The sequence below is a fragment of the Biomphalaria glabrata genome, chromosome 1 (genome assembly GCF_947242115.1).
Source record: "Biomphalaria glabrata chromosome 1, xgBioGlab47.1, whole genome shotgun sequence".
NCBI lineage: Eukaryota > Metazoa > Mollusca > Gastropoda > Planorbidae > Biomphalaria > Biomphalaria glabrata.
Window position 1 is genome coordinate 51,899,136 of NC_074711.1, and position 20,244 is coordinate 51,919,379.

General features: G+C 34.1%; 2 protein-coding genes across 3 annotated transcripts in view; both read left to right on the forward strand.

Annotated features, from left to right (window-relative positions):
• LOC106074968 (uncharacterized) overlaps nucleotides 1-8,009 on the forward strand; it is a 69,869-nt gene extending 61,860 nt beyond the window's left edge. The window contains exons 11-15 of one of the 2 annotated variants that reach the window (XR_008780026.1): nucleotides 84-213; nucleotides 467-603; nucleotides 978-1,032; nucleotides 1,063-1,123; nucleotides 3,807-3,946. Coding sequence is in view for 1 of the 2 variants with exons in the window: in XM_056043191.1 (XP_055899166.1) it covers nucleotides 84-213; nucleotides 467-603; nucleotides 3,807-3,960; nucleotides 7,893-8,000 (529 nt within the window). In the remaining variant the exon portion in view is untranslated. Of the gene's footprint in view, nucleotides 1-83; nucleotides 214-466; nucleotides 604-977; nucleotides 1,033-1,062; nucleotides 1,124-3,806; nucleotides 3,961-7,892 lie in introns of those variants that run through there. The other variant, XM_056043191.1, reaches the window with a different exon arrangement.
• A 2,527-nt stretch (nucleotides 8,010-10,536) lies between these two features.
• On the forward strand, nucleotides 10,537-19,838 carry LOC106060714 (uncharacterized). The gene is made up of 8 exons (XM_056043205.1): nucleotides 10,537-10,682; nucleotides 10,793-11,011; nucleotides 12,008-12,219; nucleotides 14,425-14,650; nucleotides 16,214-16,356; nucleotides 17,329-17,438; nucleotides 17,779-17,879; nucleotides 17,985-19,838. The coding sequence occupies exons 1-8, from the start codon at nucleotides 10,596-10,598 to the stop codon at nucleotides 18,168-18,170; spliced, it is 1,284 nt and encodes a 427-aa protein (XP_055899180.1). The 5' UTR covers nucleotides 10,537-10,595; the 3' UTR covers nucleotides 18,171-19,838.
• The last annotated feature ends 406 nt before the right edge of the window (nucleotides 19,839-20,244 follow it).

Consider the following 20,244-nt stretch of genomic DNA (forward strand, 5'->3'; position numbering starts at 1 on the left):
ATCTATCTATCTATCTATCTATCTATCTATCTATCTATCTATCTATCTGTTTTGGTTTTGTCCATATGTGTTTGTACTGACAGAAGGTGTACATTGGGAAAGTCTTACGGAAATGTCCTGATGAATCTTTCTATGAAATTCATACAAATCAACCATGAAGTTTTTCATCGTCTGGCTGTGAAAATCGCAAGAATGATGGTACTTGATGAAAAAGTATGTAGAATCTTTATTACTATGTAAATTTTCGCATTTGACAGATTGAAATATTGTTCATAATATTAGTGTCTGATTTTTGTAAAGCGCGTCTCTCTAATAGCGTGCTCAGTGTTGTCTAGTCCAAACCTATTCGTGGGAATTTAATGTGTATACGACAATAGACGTTACATCGTCATTTTTTGACTGTAAATGGAATATCTTAAATGTACACACGTTTTATTCTATAATGTTTCGTTTTACCACTTTAAAGGGAGACAAAGCTGCTTTTATGGAAGTGATGAAAATGTTGGATGGTGTTTTAAAGGACGATAATCTACCTTTGTCTTCTGCCGATACATTAAATAGTGCAGTCATCGCTTTGATCGAAGCGGGATCTAAATCTTTTAAGTAAGTACCAGAGCATGCTAATTATTTTACATCTTACAAACATTTACCATGCATTTCCTCAACTTATTTGTAATCAATAGCTCTTTAGTCTTGAAAGTTTAACTAAGCTACGCAGGAGTGACGTTCCAACCATACATAGGATACAATACAGAATATGTGCAAGTTTTGTGTACATTTAAACGAAGCACGATCCAATTTCTTAACATGTTTGCTTTTAGCACAAAGTATTTTGCACTATTTAGTTGCCAGAACTATACTACATGTATGTATGTATATCATGGGCGTAGACAGATGGGGTTTTTGGAATTGACCCCCCCCCCCGAAATGAAATCCCCCCGGGGCGGAATTTTTTGCTTTCATTCTGTTTATTTTAGGTGAGAGTTTAATATTAAACCATCACTTGCTCCAGCACAGCCAATGGGGTTTTGAGTTTAAAACCCCCTACCAGGGGGTTTTGAGGTTCTATGAAACGAACGAAAAATAATAACGACAATCCCCAAATTCCAAGTGCATAACTAAGGTAGATTTTGATTTTAAAATCTCTCTCCGAATTTTTTTTACGATAAAACCCTCTTCAATATAAGACTAAAGCGTGCACCAGTCACCAGATTCTATGAGCGTAGCCATCAGTGGTTTGAAACTAAAAAAATAACTCTTCAATATAAAAAACAAGATTACAAGAGGCGGCCCCCGTGGGAGACGAATCCCTGTCGGATCCGCATATTCGCTGGTCGACTAAGGGTGGCATCGAGCAGGGTATGAAACCGAGACCGCAGAGATAATCAGTCCTGCGCGCTCACCGCACGACCAGGCATTGCTCTTAATCTAATGGCAAACTAATAGCCTACTATTGATAATCTATCTAAACTAGACCAAGAAATTCTAGATCTAGATTCTATAATGATTTTAATTAGAACTTAAATCTAAATCTAGTTTTAAAAATCTAGCTCTAGTGTAAGAAAAAAAAATCTAGATCTAGTGTAAAAATCTAGATTAGATCTAAATCTAGCTATTATGTCCTTTTAAAATGCGAGTCACATTACGAGGTTTAATAAACATTACTATACCGAGTTGTTTTAGCATTTCATTTAAAGAATTTATTCCATATGACGTCAAAGGAAAAAATCTCCACTACGTCAAACGGCCTAGTTAGACTAAAAAATGTCTTCTATACAAGCAGCTTGTTGAGGGTTCATAGACATTGGTGCACCGAATGAGATCTTTTAGCATTTCATTTAAAGAATTAACTCCATATGACGTTAAAGGAAAAAAAAATTCCATTACGTCACACGTCCTAGTTAGACTAAAAATTGTCTTCTATACGAGCAGCTTCTCGAGGGTTCTTATCTTCTTATCTTATATAATACAGACGTTACTTCAAAAAAGAAGATGATTACGTCCTACGCGTCATGCATTTAGTCATGCATATTAACAAATGACTTAAATTCAGCCAAGTCACTGGTTTTCCTGGCTAGCTCAGGCAACCCATTCCATGCTCTAATAGCACTAGGGAAGAAGGAGTGTTTGTACAAATTTGTCCTAGCATATGGGACGAGGAATGTGCCTTTATCTTTGTGTCTTTCAGAGTATTTTATTAAATTTTGTTTTTGTATTTGAAGATTATGGTTCAGTGTTTTATGTATGATTGCTACTTTACTTTTGAGCCTTCTGTCCTGAAGGCTTTCTAAATTTAGTGATTAGTTGTTACTCTAGTCAAATGTGAATATTCGTTTGTTATGAATCTCACTGCTCTATTTTGTGTCTGTTCCAGTTTCTTAATATTTTCTTGAGTTGAGGGGTCCCAAACGGAGGATGCATATTCTATTATTGGCCTAACCAAGGTTAAATAACATTTTAGTTTTATGTTCTTATTTGATTTATAGAAATTTCTTTTAATAAATCCTAATGCTTTGTTTGATTTTTTGATAGTTTCATCAATATGTGGATTCCATGACAGTTATACATTTATTATAACACCTAGGTATTTTGCGTTATTAGTCTGTGTTACTGGTTTGCCATGAATAAGATAAGTGGAATTAATTTGTTTTATTTTTTTTTGTTACTCTTAACAACTGACATTTTTCTGGGTGGAACTGGAAAGACCTGCTCCAATTTGATTCCCATTTCTGTAATTCATCTAATTCTCTTTGTAAAATATCTGTGTCTTGTGTTGTTTTTATTGTTCTATATATTATGCAATCGTCTGCAAATAATCTGACTTTTGTTCCTGAAGTAATGCAATTTGGTAAATCATTTATGTAAATTAAAAATAGTAGTGGACCCAAGACTGTTCCTTGAGGTACACCTGAGTTTACTGTTATCGGTGTTGATTTAGAGCCATTTATTATTACAGTTTGTTCTCTCCCTATCAGAAAATCTTTAATCCACTGATGCAGTGGACCATTAATGCCGAAATATTTTAATTTTTTAAGCAAACTATGGTGGTGAACTTTGTCAAAAGCCTTAGAAAAATCTAGTAAGATAGCATCTATTTGTTCACTATTATCTAAACATTGACATAGACATTGGTGCACCGAGTGAGTTCTTTTAGCATTTCATTTAAAGAATTAACTCTATATGACGTCAAAGGAAAAAAATTCCATTACGTCAAACGTCCTAGTTAGACTAAAAAATGTCATCTTCTCGAGGGATCAAAGACATTGGTGCACCGAATGAGATCTTTTAGCATTTCGTTTGATGTGCTAGTTAGACTTAATATATATATTCCTTGTGGTTTCATGTATCATGATGATATCAGCACAACACTTTCGATAGGTATACGTCTCTTCTTTTTTAAATTGGCGAAGATAGGGTTAGGGTTGTTGATAGGGTTAGGGTTGTTGATAGGGTTAGGGTTGTCGATAGTTTTCTGAAAACATTAAACCTGCCCTTTTACCTGCCTGAGTGGACTACTTCGGGGGCCGATTCTTAAGTTTAAGTTTCCACATAACTATCGTTTGGGTAGTCGTTACAATATATATATAGATATAGATTTATATACTTTACTTACATGTTGTGGTATCTATCTAGCTACTATAATAATTTTTTTAAGTGTTTTTTTTTCTTTAAAAAAATATTTTTCCATTTGGGTGTCAACTTGTTCTGTTTCTCCCATTTACAATAGTATAGTTTTAAATTAAAGGTGGACTCCTAACACTTTTTTTTTTAAATTTTCATTTATAACTATTTTTTATTTTATTTAGAGATGGTCAAGTGTTTTCAGACGAGGATTTTGGAGTCTTTGTGTCCATCTGCCAGACATGTCTTAAGGAAGATAGTTTAGATTCACAATTTAGAATGCTTCCCTCTGGTCACTTTTTAGTATTTTTTAACGTTGTTGGATATTTATTAGATTGGGTGAGTTCATTTATTTTCCATGTAGGCCTTTGTCATGTTTTGTTTCAATGTCATGAAATGTATGTAAATAATTCAAATTGGGAAACCTAATCAAAATGGTCTCGTTGTTGTAATTGAGATCATTTTGAATAGATTTCCATTGAAAGCGGTTCTAAATAAGGCAAAAGACAAAGAGGAATGAAGAAAGACGGTTGGCTAATCTTGCATAGTGCCCCAACGGTCCAATAGACTAAGGGCCGCTAAAAATTATACCAAATGTACAATTTAACCTAAAAATTGTGTGTCCTAATATTCAATAGCTTAAAAAGGTACTATTCAAAGGATTTGAAAGAAAGTTATGACAAAGAGATTAATTTTTGTGTTTCATCACATAAGTTATTTGACATCATTTTTTTTAGAATAAGCCTTCTCGAACCTCTTTCCTAGTATTTTTTCTAAGATGGTGGATTTTCTATAAAGACAAAATACTAAAAGGGGCGGTAGGCTAAAAAAAAAAAAGATTGATGACCACTGGTCTAGACCGACTTGATGACCACTGGTCTAGATCGACTTGATGACCACTGGTCTAGATCGACTTGATGACCACTGGTCTAGATCGACTTGATGACCACTGGTCTAGACCGACTTGATGACCACTGGTCTAGATCGACTTGATGACCACTGGTCTAGACCGACTTGATGACCACTGGTCTAGATCGACTTGATGACCACTGGTCTAGATCGACTAGATCTATTACACATTTAATTACATGACCGATTAAAGCTTTGTTTTTTTAACGGCCCCCGATAGGGGAAAAGACGCTATTAGTTTTGTGTGACCTGTCTGTCCGTCCGTTCGTCCCGTGTATATCTCAGAAACTATAAGAGAAAATGAAAAAAGGACATCATGGTATTTTAGATTTTAAATCATTCAAAGTTCTGATGCAACGGCTACTTTTTTCTTTTCCGAAAGTGAACTATCTAATTTTTTAAATTATATATGCAAGCAGATTTAAAAAAAAAATTACACCACTTTCAATGAAACACGTCAGGGGAGGTAACTTTTTTTTAAAAGGTCATGGACTTCTTCAATGGTAAAAGTGTCAATGGTTCATTATAAAATGTATTTTCCATTTATTAACTAACTCATTGAATAGAATGCTGATTCAAATGTTTTAAAAAAGAATTTTGATACGAACTTCGTTTTAGTTATAAGTTTAAAAAAACAACGAACTACCATTATATCGAGCAGTTTTGACATATCCTCGTTATAGGGGCCTACACTTGACAGTCTAAATTCTAGACTAGACTTCGTTCTATTTCTAGATTTAAACTTAGATCTAGTTATAGACATAGACTTAGATCTTGAATCTAGATTTAGATCTAAAACTAGGTCTAGATCTAGCTCTCTAGTTTGTATGACAAATAACAATTTAGATATTAATTTTTATTTTGCGAGGGGAATGTCTAGTCCAAGTAGACTTTAATAGACCTACTCCAAGTCTTTCAAGTCATTTCTAGCTAGCTCACTAGCTCACTAAAATAGGTCAAGAACTTCAATTTTAAAGAAGAATAAATATTTTTTAGTGTCTCTTTATTACATGTAACATGTTATTAATTTTGAATGTATGGATAAGCAGGGCCGGTCTTGAGCCACTGCAACCTATGCGGTCGCAGTGGGCCCTGCTCTTTCATAGTTTAAATTAAACCATTCTAACTTATTACTAAAGCGTTCTTGGAATTCTCCTGATATTATTAAAATTTTCTTAAAACTGACGCGAATCTCATTAAAAATAACAAAATTGTCATTTCGGGGTGTCATTCAATATGAACAACGCTAATCCTACTCGCGATAAAAAAAAAAAAACGGCATTGTCAACTTTCATTTAATTAAAATGTAATAATAAGTCGAATTTTAACCAAAACAAGAAGTTCAAATACTTAATTTACTTTTATAGTCACTGGCATACTAATATATGTAGATCTAAATCTATCTCGACTTCTGAGAAAAAAAAAGCGAAATTTTGCTAGTCGATAGTAAATCTAAATGGCAGATTTGAATGTTTATCGGCTTTTTGTTGGAAAACTACTATCTAAAGTAAATGTAAAGTTAATTTGACAATGATTTTGTACTTAGTAAAAGTATAAATATAATGCAAAGATGACTTTATATTTTAATACAAAATCTTAATTTTCACTTATTATCCTTATCACAACCCAAATTAGGCCCCGCGCTATCCGTTTCGCATAGGGCCCGCAACCTGTAGGACCGGCCCTGTGGATAAGGTTAATAATTATTATTTTTGCAAATAGAAGTGTACGCTAAATGAATATATGGAGATGCTGTGGCTGACTGGTAAAGCACTTGGAACCAGAAGTACCGTGTTCGAATCCTGGTGAAGACTAGGTAGACCACTTCGGGGGCCGATTTTCAGTTTGTTTCCACAAAAAACTGTCTTTGTAACCTTGTTTAAATACTTTTTATATTTCTTGTTGATTTTAAAGTGTCTTTAGATCTAGGGTTAACATATGTCCGGGAAAAGAAAGATATTCTCACCTTTTTGGGGTATTGTCCTTATTCCGGCAAGCTATGGACAAAACTGTTAAAATGTCCAGTTATCATTTGTTTTTTACTGTAATTGCATATTTGTCATCAATTAAATTCAATCTTTCATAACTCTTGGTTGAATCATACACAAACATGCAAACTAAAGATACACAATTCTTAACACCCTCCTTCAACAGGTGTGCAAATATCTACAACTGTTCAACTCAGACGAATTTTTTTTTTTTTTTTTTAATAATTGTTTCAATCAAAACAAAATCTTTTTACCCTTAAAAATTTTTAGAATTCAAAGCCAAAATATGAGTTGGGCATAGCCAAGGCTGAATTTGATGGCTGCCGTTGGCTTTATTATTTTTTTGTGTGTTATTGATAAGGGTGGTTTTAAACCTCAAAACCCCCATTTAGGGTGTCTTTAAACTCAAGGCCCTCTGGAGGGGTGTGTGATAAATACAACCCCCCCCCCATTTGGCTACGCTCATTGAATGTGTTGAAATTGGGGGAGGGGGTGATTTCAATTCACGAGGGGGGGTGAACCCCGAGGCTCCCCTCCCCTAGCAACGCAAATGGATTTGGGGTGTGATGCTGGAGAATTTAAAAAAAAAAGGTTCTAACGAAATGTATTTGGTAATGCAGCGTTGTAAGGTGGACCGTTCCCTTGGAGGATGGGGTATTGTGGGTCCACCCAGCTCTAATGGGTACCTGACACTGGTTGGGGAAATGTATATACGGTTGGTCGTTGTGCTGGTCTCATGACACCCTCCTTAACCATGGAGAAAGAAACAGATTAACTTCATGTTCACACTACTATATGATGTCCGAGATTTTATTATGGTACTTCACTTTAAAATTAAAATTTTAACGTTCCATAACAGGTATTGGCTTCAAATGCACATACACACACATATTATATATATATATATATATATATATATATATATATATATATATATAATTGCAATATTGTTTTATGTTCTCCATTATATTCTGATCTTGATATTTGAAGCTGATAAATTATTGATCTTGGATTATACCATCACAAAAGAGATACAAGACACCGATAGTAAAGACAAACAGACACAAACACTCTTTTGTTCCCCTAGCAATCAGATCATTAAATAAATACAATCTGGTATAAACTTTGTCACATGTAAATTATGAGTGAGTCTGGTGTGAATGTACACTTTGGTTTCTTATAGTTATAATTTTTTTTGTTTGGTGTAGTGCACAAATTGTAAGACAAATTTTCATACGGATAATAAAGATTATTATTATTATTATTATTATTATAAGTTATTCATTTACATTTTTAATTTACTCTTCCTTTCTTTTTTTTCTTTTTTTTTATCGTAACTAATTAATTCATTTGTTTGCTTGTCTGCCTTGCTAGCTTGGAGATTTAAACAAAATGGAGTTAGCTGCTCCCCTTGTACCAGAGATATTAAAGAAAACAAGTGAAAAGGAATCTACGATTTCCGCAACGATGAAAACGCCATGAATGTATTTTTGGTTCATTCGCCTTCTGGTCGAAAAGCTGCACCCCTCTGTTTTGAATGAAATGATCGAATTAGTTTGAAACTGAAGACCGTCAAATCCTAAATAGGTTTTAGTTGGACACAAAAACAAGAACTAAATACTCAATGTTATACAGTTACTATATGCTATATCTATTATTTTGTATGTAACGATATTTCTTGAGATTAATTTTTAAGGAAGAATAATTTACTGAACATAAACAAGGTAAAGTATTTTTTTATCCACTACTATTCCGATATATGTTTGAATATTATTTATATATAGCAAGGAGAAATCGGTGTAATTGTTGATATTTTAATATTAAATACACTTTTTAATGTCACAAGTCAAATCAAATCACTTTTCCATTTTTTTTTCACCTTTAGAAATACATTTCCGTTTGTTATTACATTTATTTGATTTTTAGAATTAGAAGCTCATTACATTGGTATGAAATTATTTTTGTGGAATTTTGTTTATGCACCATTTTTAGTGCAGGCGCAAAGGTTGAGTGGTAAAGCGCCTGGTTTTCGAACCGGGATTTCCGGGTTTGAATCCTGACGAAGATTGGGATTTTTACTTTCGGGATCTTCAGCTCCAATGGGTACCTGATACCTGACATTAGTTGTGGAAAGTAAAGGCTGTTGTTTGTTGTGCTGGCCACATGACACCCTAGTTAACCGTGGGCCATATAAACAGATGACCTTTAGATCACTAAGTCTGAAAGGGGAACTTTACTTCTTTATTATTTTTAGTGGACTTTGAAAGGAGTAATACGCTGTTTGTCTTATTTTGTCTGTCTGTCCTTCCTTCTGTCATGTTAAGTTATCAAAAAACTGGAAGTGTTTTTAAAATTCAGTTTTCACGATATTTATAGATAGCTAAATTTAGTTTAGACTTCTCTCCAGTACCGGATTAACTGTTTTGATCGTCAAAACTAATTTCAATGTTGGCCTTTCGTCTGCGTTCATTTGGCTAGTTGGAATCAGTTGTTACTTCCTCCTGAACACTCCAATCAAGATAGAGCCAAAACTCTTCAAATTTAAACAAGCTGGAGCTTCGGAGCACAAGCAGTTCACCTATTAGTCCAAAAAAAAACAACAAACAAACAACAACATATTAGCATAGGACAGTAATACATCAAGTCATTATGTCCTTTTTTTAGCACGAGAAAAGTATTTTGAAGAAACCAAAACTAGATAATGAGTATCCTTTAGTACATTCAATGAATATTTGCATTATATTCTTGTTAACTACATTCCATATATATACATATATATAATTCTCTTTATGGCTCAAAAGTTTAGACACCAGGAAGTAATGGAAAGATCACTCTTTTATTTCTGCAAGTCGGACTAGAGTTACCAAACTTTACTTTAGCGGCGAAAACAAAAGGGGTGGGGGAAGAACAAGTAGTATTCACTCGTCACTTAATAGCAGTGCCGGACTTAACCATTGTGGAGCCCTATTTGAAACGGATTTCACGGGCCAAGTTTGGGTAGGGATACGGATAATAATTGAAAATTAAGAGTTTGTATTAGAAAATAAATTCGTCTTTGCATTATTCATTCTTTACTACGTACATAATTACTCTACGAGCCTTGCGTGTAGCGAAGTCATACAGTATATCATAAAAATTATATTTTCTACATAGATCACGCACAATAGCAAGAATTACCAAATGTTTCAATCTATCTACGAGAATGTGGACCTCAAATAATTCTTCATTAGTTTGAGGCGCGAGAAGCTTCTTTCATCAAAATTCCACAATTACTGTTATTGCAAAATGCAGTTTTTTTTTTAATCGCACGTAGGATTGGAGTTTTCCATATTGAATGGCACCCCAAAAGGACAATTTTGTTTATATATTTCAGGAGATTTGTATGAGTTTTCAAAATATTTTAATAATTTCTGGAGATTTCCAGGACTTTTTCGTATATTTTGCAACTTTAAGAAGGAGATTTCCAGGAGCTCTTGGTAAATCAGGAGAGGGGCCCACTGCGGTCGCATAGGTTGCAGTGGCCTAATGCCGGCCCTGCAAAATAGTGGCGTATTCTACGCCGTGGGTCGACTACTTTATTATATTACTGTATTTTTTTCGGAAAAAAAAAAGAAAAAAAAAAGGGGGGGCATTACAGTATGGTGCTCTGAGTGCCAGTTATGCTCGCTACGCCTCTGGTTCTAGCTGATAATAATTTATTTTTAAATAAAATAAGCGAGATTGCACACCGCATTTCAAGGTAGATAATAATTTTATAGTTTCTAGTAACACTTACAAAGAAAGCTTTGTTCATTGACAAAATTATGTTCATACTATAAATATCAATGTATAAATATTTCTTGTATTAACGTACGCATCGAAACACATCCACATCGGGACAGAAAGAAATTAATTGATTTGCATTTCAAAGTCTTAACTTGGAAACTGGTGTTTATTGATAATCCATAATTTATAGACACTTGAAAACGTTTTACTTTAATATTGAGAAACCATTTTTAAAATCGTTTTCTTGTAGCGGTAATCACCAGCGTCTATCCAAGCAATCCAAAGGCTTTTGAAGATCATTTCAGATTTTGTATGGAAAAAATGATAAAAAGTCGCGATGTAAATTTGGTCAACTCTTTGGCTTATCTCTTGCAAGAAGTGTCTAAGAAACAGGCAAAGGTATGTGTATCATGTTTATATGTGTTATGACAAGTCCCTTTTTGTATTCATTTTACTAATACATAATACATACGTATATAAACTTGTGGACTGATTTATTTGATGTGCAGCTGTTTACCAGTGAAGATATTCAGATGCTGTTTGAGAAGGCTCAGAGGAATACAAACTGGCAAGTGTGCGTTCTTCTGATTCTGCAAGAATTAGCAAAACGATGTCCAGAGAAAATGATTGACCATATAAGCTTTCTGTTAGACAGATCAGCTTGGCCAAGTCATGTTGCAGTATATTTCATTACTGACATAATGAAGACCTTGGCGTTATTTCAAAAAGTAAGATTTTTGTTAAAACACCAATGTAACGAAAATTAGCCAAAATAGTTATAAGGTACTTGGCTTCAGAACCGAGGGATCCCGGGATCTTTATGGCGCCCCTGAGTCTACTCAGCTTTAATGGGTATCTGACATTAGTTTGAGAAAAATAAAGGAGGTTTTTTTCTTGTGCTGGCCACAAGGCACCCTCGTTAACCGTGGGCCACACCAGCAGATGACCTTAACATCAACTGCTCTATAGATCGCAATGTCTGTATTCATATTACCTGTCTGTCAGCCCCCTTCTTACTGCTAGGCATCTTTACTCTCACTGTTTTGTTTTGGCTTAAAGTGGAAAGCGGGGCCCCGTGGAAAGGAAACAGTTAATCCAGGTACTACTCTCCATTCTATTTTCCACTTATAAGTAATTTCATAGATTTTATTTGTACACATGCTTCAACTGTTGTAAATGGGCTTCAGCTGCTGCAGGTCTCCTCCACCTGTTACAAACCTGCGATCCACCTGCTAAATTTGAAATTTGTGAGAGGGGCTAGTGACATAGTATAAGAAGAGGTAAATGAAACTATTCATTAAAATAGGAGTGCAGTTTCTTTGCTATAATATTCCCCAATCCTTTCCTCCCTTTCTTTTTTGTTGAAATCGGCCCAGGAGTCAAGTTCTAAATGTGTCTGTTAGGAAATAAACTCAAATAAAAATTTTAAAAAATGTCACGTTGTTTATCACTCTCTTTCAAAAACACAAAAAACAACAACACCAAAACACAAAATTTTGTGAAATAACAAAAAAATTAAATAATTATTTTGAATGAAAACATCAATTTTTGTCAGTGTTATGATTATTATATATAAAGGAATATCTATAATTATTAGATTTTTTTCTTTCATTTCTGCTTTTATGTTATTAGGTCTAGAAAAAAGATTAAAGTTTTTTTTTGTTTTTTTTTACCAAGTATAATTCTTAGTCATTGAAGTTTCAAAACGTATTATTTTTCTTAAGGACGTTGCATCTTCCATTGTCGGTGCAATATTTCTGTATTTGAAGTCAACTCAAGAGAAACAGGAGCAGCTACCATTGTTTTCTGCACTGGACGCCATATGTTTTAAGTATCCTGGTTTGTTGAACCGACAAGACGTGGAGGCTATAAGTCCAACAGATCCAGATGTTGTACGTCAGAAGCACACACTTCTGAATATAATTGATGGCAAGACGTAAGTATCAAGCCATGAGCTCTAAGTAAACAATGACCTCAACATACACCTTTCATAACACGTGTCATTAAGATGTTATTACTGAAGCTGAAACTAGTAAATGATATTTAAAAAAAAATAGATCTTCTACTTTTATGTTGAAATAATGTAGTAAACTTTTAAATAAATAAATATTTTTTTCATTGAAAATTAAAAAAAAAAAAAAGCAAAATAAAAAAATCTTTTAAAAAAAAAAATTTTTTTTATCTAAGGTGAAAAATCTCGACATACAACTACATCTCCCATACTAAAGAAGTTATTTCTTTTGCTCAATATCAAATAAAATATATATTGCCAATAAAAACGAATTAATAATTTATTACCAGTAATAATTTAATAGTTAAAAAAATTGATTCGTGTCTTGTGCAAGTTTAAACATGATCTGAGAATAAGTATTGGAGAAATAACGTGTACAAACTTTTACTGGACAGACAGACTGAGTTGATATAAACTTTGTAAAAAAAATACTTTAGAAAAAAATGCATATATTACGTGTAATTGTATCAATTAGTTTGAATCAGTCGTAATTAAAATTATTAAAAATCTAGACTAACAATAATAAATCTGTGTAATTAGAAATATTCTTACCAATAGTTTTTGTTTAGCCCAATCACCATGCTTTTAGTTCTACGTATACCGACTTGAGCTGGACTATTTGTGTAAAAGCTACCTTTGTTAAGGTAGGACGGGCACATAGTCTCAGCTCTCCCCACCGAACTAATGCACTGCTAGTCAAGAGTTTCATAGCTGATAGAAAATCTATAAATAGCTACTTGCTGTATCCGGTGTAGAAACGAAAGTTGAATTCTGCGGCTCTATCTCTTAGTTTTCAAATCGAGATTGTAAAATTTCATTCGAAAAAATGGCGGCGGCTTAATTCTTATCATGACCCATTTCTTCCATCACTGTTAGTAGGCTACCACCCATTTCTTCCATCACTGTTAGTAGGCTACCACCCATTTCTTCCATCACTGTTAGTAGGCTACCACCCATTTCTTCCATCACTGTTAGTAGGCTACCACCCATTTCTTCCATCACTGTTAGTAGGCTACCACCTTTAGACGTAGTCACCGTCGACACTGAGCTAGATCTCACTACATAACATGTGAACGACTTTGTAGTAAGCCTTTACTGCCGACTCATTTCCGTGTCCTCTCTTGGCAAGTATACTCGACCATTCTCTAATCTCTAGACCTAACTTAGAGATGTTAAATCTTCTCGTCCATTCTCTAATCTCTAGAACTAACTTAGAGATGTTAAATCTTCTCGTCCATTCTCTAATCTCTAGACCTAACTTAGAGATGTTAAATCTTCTCGTCCATTCTCTAATCTCTAGACCTAACTTAGAGATGTTAAATCTTCTCGTCCATTCTCTAATCTCTAGACCTAACTTAGAGATGTTAAATCTTCTCGTCCATTCTCTAATCTCTAGACCTAACTTAGAGATGTTAAATCTTCTCGTCCATTCTCTAATCTCTAGACCTAACTTAGAGATGTTAAATCTTCTCGTCCATTCTCTAATCTCTAGACCTAACTTATAGATGTTAAATCTTCGCTGCTCATACTACGAATGCCGTCTATTTGTTTATATTTTTGATTTCATAATTCTGTTTAACGTTTCGTTCTATAGAAACAGCCATAGACAGCTCTATACAAATCATACTTATTGGCTTATTTTCATGCTGCACAAAAAGTAAAGATCTGTCCACTTTTGCTGGTTGTTTCTATATTTAGTTTCTTTTTAGTTGTTTTTAAAATAACGCACAAATATTAAATGGTACGGCACAACACACTAAGCGTTGATACCAAAGAAGACAACCCAAAAGGATGCCTGAAAGATGCACATACAAGATGTCAAGGACACAGAAATCAAATTTTCCAAGAATTAAAAATAAATGTCAAATCATCTCCTTGTTCACGTTTTTTTTCCTTACAAGAATACTGCAAACTCTTGATTCAGTTCGGTTAAGATAAGGACAGTTTGTTAGATTTGGTCGGTATCAACCAGTTTTAAAATTCGGGTTCGGTTCTGTTGTGAGGTTTGAGTGGGTTTCGTTCGGTTCGGGTTCGGCTCGTTTCCCACCTCTAATTCTAGAACTTTCGTATCCAAAATAAATTATACAGCATGTTCATATATTTTTTTGTTCAATATTTACTTCTTAATAGACCTAATGATCTGGCCGAAAAACTGAAAAAGCACGAAGAAGACTTAGACGAACTGGTTGGAAGAGTAGATGAAACTGAAGAGTTTGTCAATGAGGTCAAAGAGGAAGTCACTCAACAATCGGAACAACTCGGTCAAGTGAAACATGACGTCAAGGAACAAGGGAAGAAATTATCCACTGTTAAATTAGATGAGCCTAACATTAAAGTGGAAGGATTTGACCCAATGGTATGTAATGTATTTAAAACTTGAAAATACAAAAAGAGTTTGTGTGTCCATGTTTGGGGTCATAAGTGTCCTAAGTTATCTGTTTGATCAGCAAGGAATAACTATATTTTTAACACGAATACCAGAATCTATGAACTATAAACAAGCAAATATAAAAATACTTTTTAAAAATAGTTATCCGAGAAAAAGAATTTCGCATTTATATTTATTTCTCAATAATGTAGAATTTAAATCTTTTTTTTCTATATCAAACAACATATTTAATTACCAATAATTAATTGACTATTTGGTTAATTTTTTATGTTGATTCATGTTTTGTTAGGTACAATAAGTAATTATGTAAGTTTCAACTTGATCCGAGAATGGTTGTGGGAGATATAACGTGTTCAAATTTTTTACCAGACAGACAGACAGAGTTGATATAAGCTTGGTAATAGCCACAATCCTAATGCTTCCCACCAACCTACAAAAAAGACATATGTCGGGCAAAAGTGTTGGCGATGTCATTGTTTTGCGGCTGACGTGGTTCTTCAATGAGCTGAATGTTATGATGATATAGTTCAGTGCTAGCCTGGTTCATGATTGTTATGATGATATAGTTCAGTGCTACCTGGTTAATGATTGTTATGATAATATAGTTCAGTGCGACCTGTTTAATGATTGTTAAGAAGATATGGTTCATTAAAATTAATACATATGAGTAATGTGGCGGTTGATAGCAGATAGTTGGATTGAATGATTTAATGATTTGATTGACAGCAGAATAAAGGAGTTTTTAAAATAACTAATTGCATCTTGACTTAAGTTTTATTAGTATTAGCGTGGAGGAAAGAAATGATTCAAGAGTACTTCCGGGCTCGGACCCCAGTGAGAATGTAGAACGAATACACCTTGTTCAATACATCTATTAAAAACAGATCATGGCATTCTAGTGATGTGATCTTTTATCGCTCACATCATGATGACATTTTAACGCTTAACAGCGGTATGTTGTTAAGAAAGATGTATTGCTATTTTGTATGATCTACTATATCTTTGTGAATGCAATTTTATTACCTTACCCACTGGTATAAAAGATTCCAGAATCAAAGGTAGGCCAATAGAGATCATTAGGCCCAGTTTCTTTTAGGTAATACAAATTCATCAAATGTTGGTTTCTGTGAATCTCAATATCTTTTACAGTGTTTCCCAAACTGTGTTTTCGGAACCATATTGTTCCGCGAGGCCCGACTAGGTGTTCCACGAGGCCCGACTAGGTGTTCCGCGAGGCCCGACTAGGTGTTCCACGAGCTACTGGAATAATTTACTAGTAGGGCACCACATGAATAAATCTTTCTAAAACATAAATACTCAGAATGTGCGAAGTGTTCCGCTAAATACTCAGAATGTGCGAAGTGTTCCGCTAAATACTCAGAATGTGCGAAGTGTTCCGCTAAATACTCAGATTGTGCGAAGTGTTCCGCTAAATATTCAGAATGTGCGAAGTGTTCCTCTAAATACTCAGAATGTGCGAAGTGTTCCGTTAAGGAAAAGTTTGGTAAACCCTCATCTCTTATATTACAGACACTTGTTCAAAGTCCATTCAGTACTAGAGATTTAACTCAGCTCTTGAATACAAATCAAAAGTTGCAAAGTAGCCAATTAGGTTACAACAATGAAGCTTTTAGAGGTCTGGCACACGCTGGTATGGCTTCATTAGATAGATGGTAAGTTACTTTGATTGAAATCAACTTGAATATTGTTCTAAAATTATTGTATTCTTTAATGTTTCAGAATTTAAGAAAATAAACTAATAATACCATCATGTTCTATATATATACAAAAAAGACATTACGTATAGCTTGGTGGTAGCGCTTGAAATGCATACACTGTACACACCTGATTATTAAAACAAGCAAAAAAAAAATCCTTAAATCAAAATTAGCTAATCCCGCTTAAGACAATTATATTCTTTTAACGAGGGAATTATTAGAAATAAATATATTTTCCCCTTTGTTTTGGTCGCCAGCACATTTTCTATACTCAAATAAATATACAATAGATACGACTTTTAAAATTGACATGTGCTTGAGTTGAGCCAAACATTCAATGTTTAGAGTTGAGCCGAACATTTGATGTGTTTACAAGTGATTCGTGTATTAAAATACAGAAGTTTTAATAATAAATTATCAAAAAAAGAAGTTTACTAAAAATTATTCTTGACATTGATTCATTATTTTATGAGTACATCTAAGATAAGATAAGAAATATCGTTTTAATTATAATGTATTTAGTGGATTGTTGAATTCTTTTTTTTTTTGTATAGCGCATTTTTCCTACTATAGCGAGCTTAGTGCGGTATGGTCGTATGTCTTGAACAGGGGTAGGAGGGTATGGTCGTGGACAGGGGTCGTGGACAGGGGTAGGAGGGTATGGTCGTAGACAGGGGTAGAAGGGTATGGTCATGGACAGGGGTAGGAGGGTATCTGGGAGAAGGTTTCCGTGCTGTCTTAGGTCGAGAGTTGGGATTTGAACTCCAGTCCCCTTGATAGACTGTCAAGAGGTCTATGCCACCCAAACACACGGTGGCACGAATTTTGAGCGATGACATTTGGAAACCAGTTGTTGGCAGTTTCCTTGATGGAAACTAAGCCTGACCATGGTATTCATCACCTCATTAAGACTAATTTCTGTTTAAGGGACACTACTCGTCAAACAAGTGAAGCAGCTCTGAATGCTTCAACACTACACCTTGAAATGGACATGCCTGATGTAAATGCTATGATGGACTATGCCATGAGAAATGCAGGTAAGGTCATCACAATTAGTGAGTTAACTCTGCAAGATTTCTCTACTGCCTTAAAGTGCTTTCTGTATAACCTCAAACAAATATGCAAAGTTGTATCGTTTTAGATTATATGGAGTCAAAACGCCCTCCATAACAAAATGTTAGGCTAGACACACAAAACTCTATTGCATGTTGAACGAAATAAATGAGTTGGCCTTTTTTTTTTGCGTATGTTGTAGACCTAATTCTGTGTCTTTTTGTGTCAATATGTATATGTAAATGTCTGTAAATGTTTATTAAGGGTATTTAATAACTGTTAAGACATTGACAATCTATATTTAATATCTTTTATTTTTTGTAGCTACAGCGTATTCTAAGTGGTTGTCTCCATCTTGTGAAGAATTTACATTAAACAAAAGAGAAACACTATCGCATGGGTTTCAGACTGACCTATTTAAAAAGGTAAACATTTTTTTTAGAATATTTGTCTAAAGACATTATTATATTTTGGAAGACAAAGTACTTTATAAAGTACATATTAAAGATATTTTTTTTCTCTTTTCGAAGGATGAATCAGTTCCAAAGACTTCTTACGTTCAAGAATTCGATGACTTGTTAAATCAAATGCAACATATTCAAAACAAGATGTCAACATGTGACATTGTAACGCCAGAGTCCCATTCAAGACAAAGTTCATCAGATGTAACAAAGCCAGATAGAAAAGCAGCAACTAGTACAGCACACAATGAATAGGAACATCACGTTCACCTAGACAGAAACAAGAAAAGAAAAAATAAATAAAGCCTCGAAACTATTTATAGCAACGGACAATCCAATCAACCATTTCAAGCTTCCTCAAAACCTCGAACCAGTTCTAGCAACTTAAAAACAAAAACAAAAAACAACGTCCATTTTATGTTCATCCATGTGCCTTAAAAAAAATCCAGAACCAAAGATCCCCACAGGAAAAATAAACAATTACATTGAAATATTCCCTTCCAGTCGTACAACTAAGCCATTTACATGTTGATTTAAATTCTAAAATGTTTTTTCGTAAAATGTTTTACATGTTTCGGATGTTCCTTCAGAGTTGAAGACAAACTACTTCAAAGCCAAACCTCCCGCAGGACAACGGGCAGGGTTTGAACCCAGGACCATCGGTAAATCCGAACGACATTCCAGCGTGCAAACCGCACGACGAGGCAGCCATCTTTAACTGATGTCACATTAAAGCAACGAAGACACCAGTTCTATCAGTTGAGAGCTTTCTGTATACTCCTTTCATTCTTTAAAACGATATTATGTCAGTACCGGGGTTAAGAAAGTGAAGTCACTGTGATGAAATGGTATGGTGTCTCCTATCCTATCCTGTTAAAAAGAATTAACTAATGTTACTAAGTATAACTGTAAGCACAAACATAATTTAGAAGAAAGAAAAGTTTTATATTTATTTCGAAGTAACAGTTTATGTTAATCACGATATATAAAAAAAAATGTCTGTGCTCTATTCAATAGAACGAACACAACTCTGGATTTAGTTCTCATTTTTCACAATATATAAATAAATAATAAATATAAGCATCTGGTAGGGGCCGCCTCTGAGTTTGTATAATAACGCAATTCTCTTTGCACTCTTGTTTTATGTTTAGTATACATATGTTTAACGTTTGTATAATTTGTTTTAGTTTGTGAAAACGTTTTTGCGGGTGTAGACATGGGTGGGTGCACAGTCTGCTCTGTGTACATCGGGCGTCAACATCTGTAAGCCTACATGAACAGTGAAATGTGTTCTGAACGCTTTATTTGTATTTATTTAGCCTTTGTATATAAGGTAGTAATCATTGATAAATGACCCAATAGGGAAAAGTGGCTTTTTTATTTCCTTATCTCTCTGACCTTTGCTGTTTGGAGTTAACATAGAAAATACGAGTTTAGTATCAGTATCGTATTCACGGTACGTGGTCTAGATCTAACGACTACTTTTGGTTTTCTGTCAGCCATTCTTTCTTTGTTGTTAAAATTGTTGCATAAACGTACAGGTCCTCTTTAAGGCAGCGAAATTTGTTCAAAAATTAATTACTATATTTTAAGTTCGATCCAGATTCCCCTTGCTTAAAATAGGTGCAGTATAGTTCTCTAGATTCATATACTTTGTTGTTAAGAAATATAGATCTTAAGATCTAATATATGTGTATCTTTTATATTAATACTTGTATTCTGCTTCTTACAGATAAAAATGATTATGTTGTATACTGGTGTATGTTGCTCGCCATATGCTGGTAGCATTCATGCACACATTATCTTAAACATGTTTAATATGTCCTTATACCGACAGTGTCCATAAGAGTATAATTGAGTCTTTTGTTTTTAGTTTTGTATGCATAGTGTATGCAAAAAACAATTCTAAAATAAAGATTTTAAAGTTTGCTCTAAACAGTCTCAAAATTTAATTTTTCAAAATTATCTACAACTGCAGCTACTACAAATGAGTTGAGTGTAAAGTAATTTATATTTGACCATACAGATCGTTTAATAACTTGTGTGTAATGTATGGACGTCGCCGGATGGGTGGGGCGAAATAAAATACCTCACACATTGACCTGTCATCATACCAGTTGATGGGCTCCTTAATAAAGTTAATTTACTAGAAGTGAAGCAATAGCCTTAGAAAAAGTAAAGCAAAATTACAGTCACCAAATTCCAGGGGAAGGGTTTGAGGTTCCTTTAAAAAAAGTAAAGGATAATTACGAATACTAACTTCTATGATAGTAGCCATGGAAGATCACTTCCATCCCCCCCCCCCCCCCAGCAATTAAAAGTCACTGTA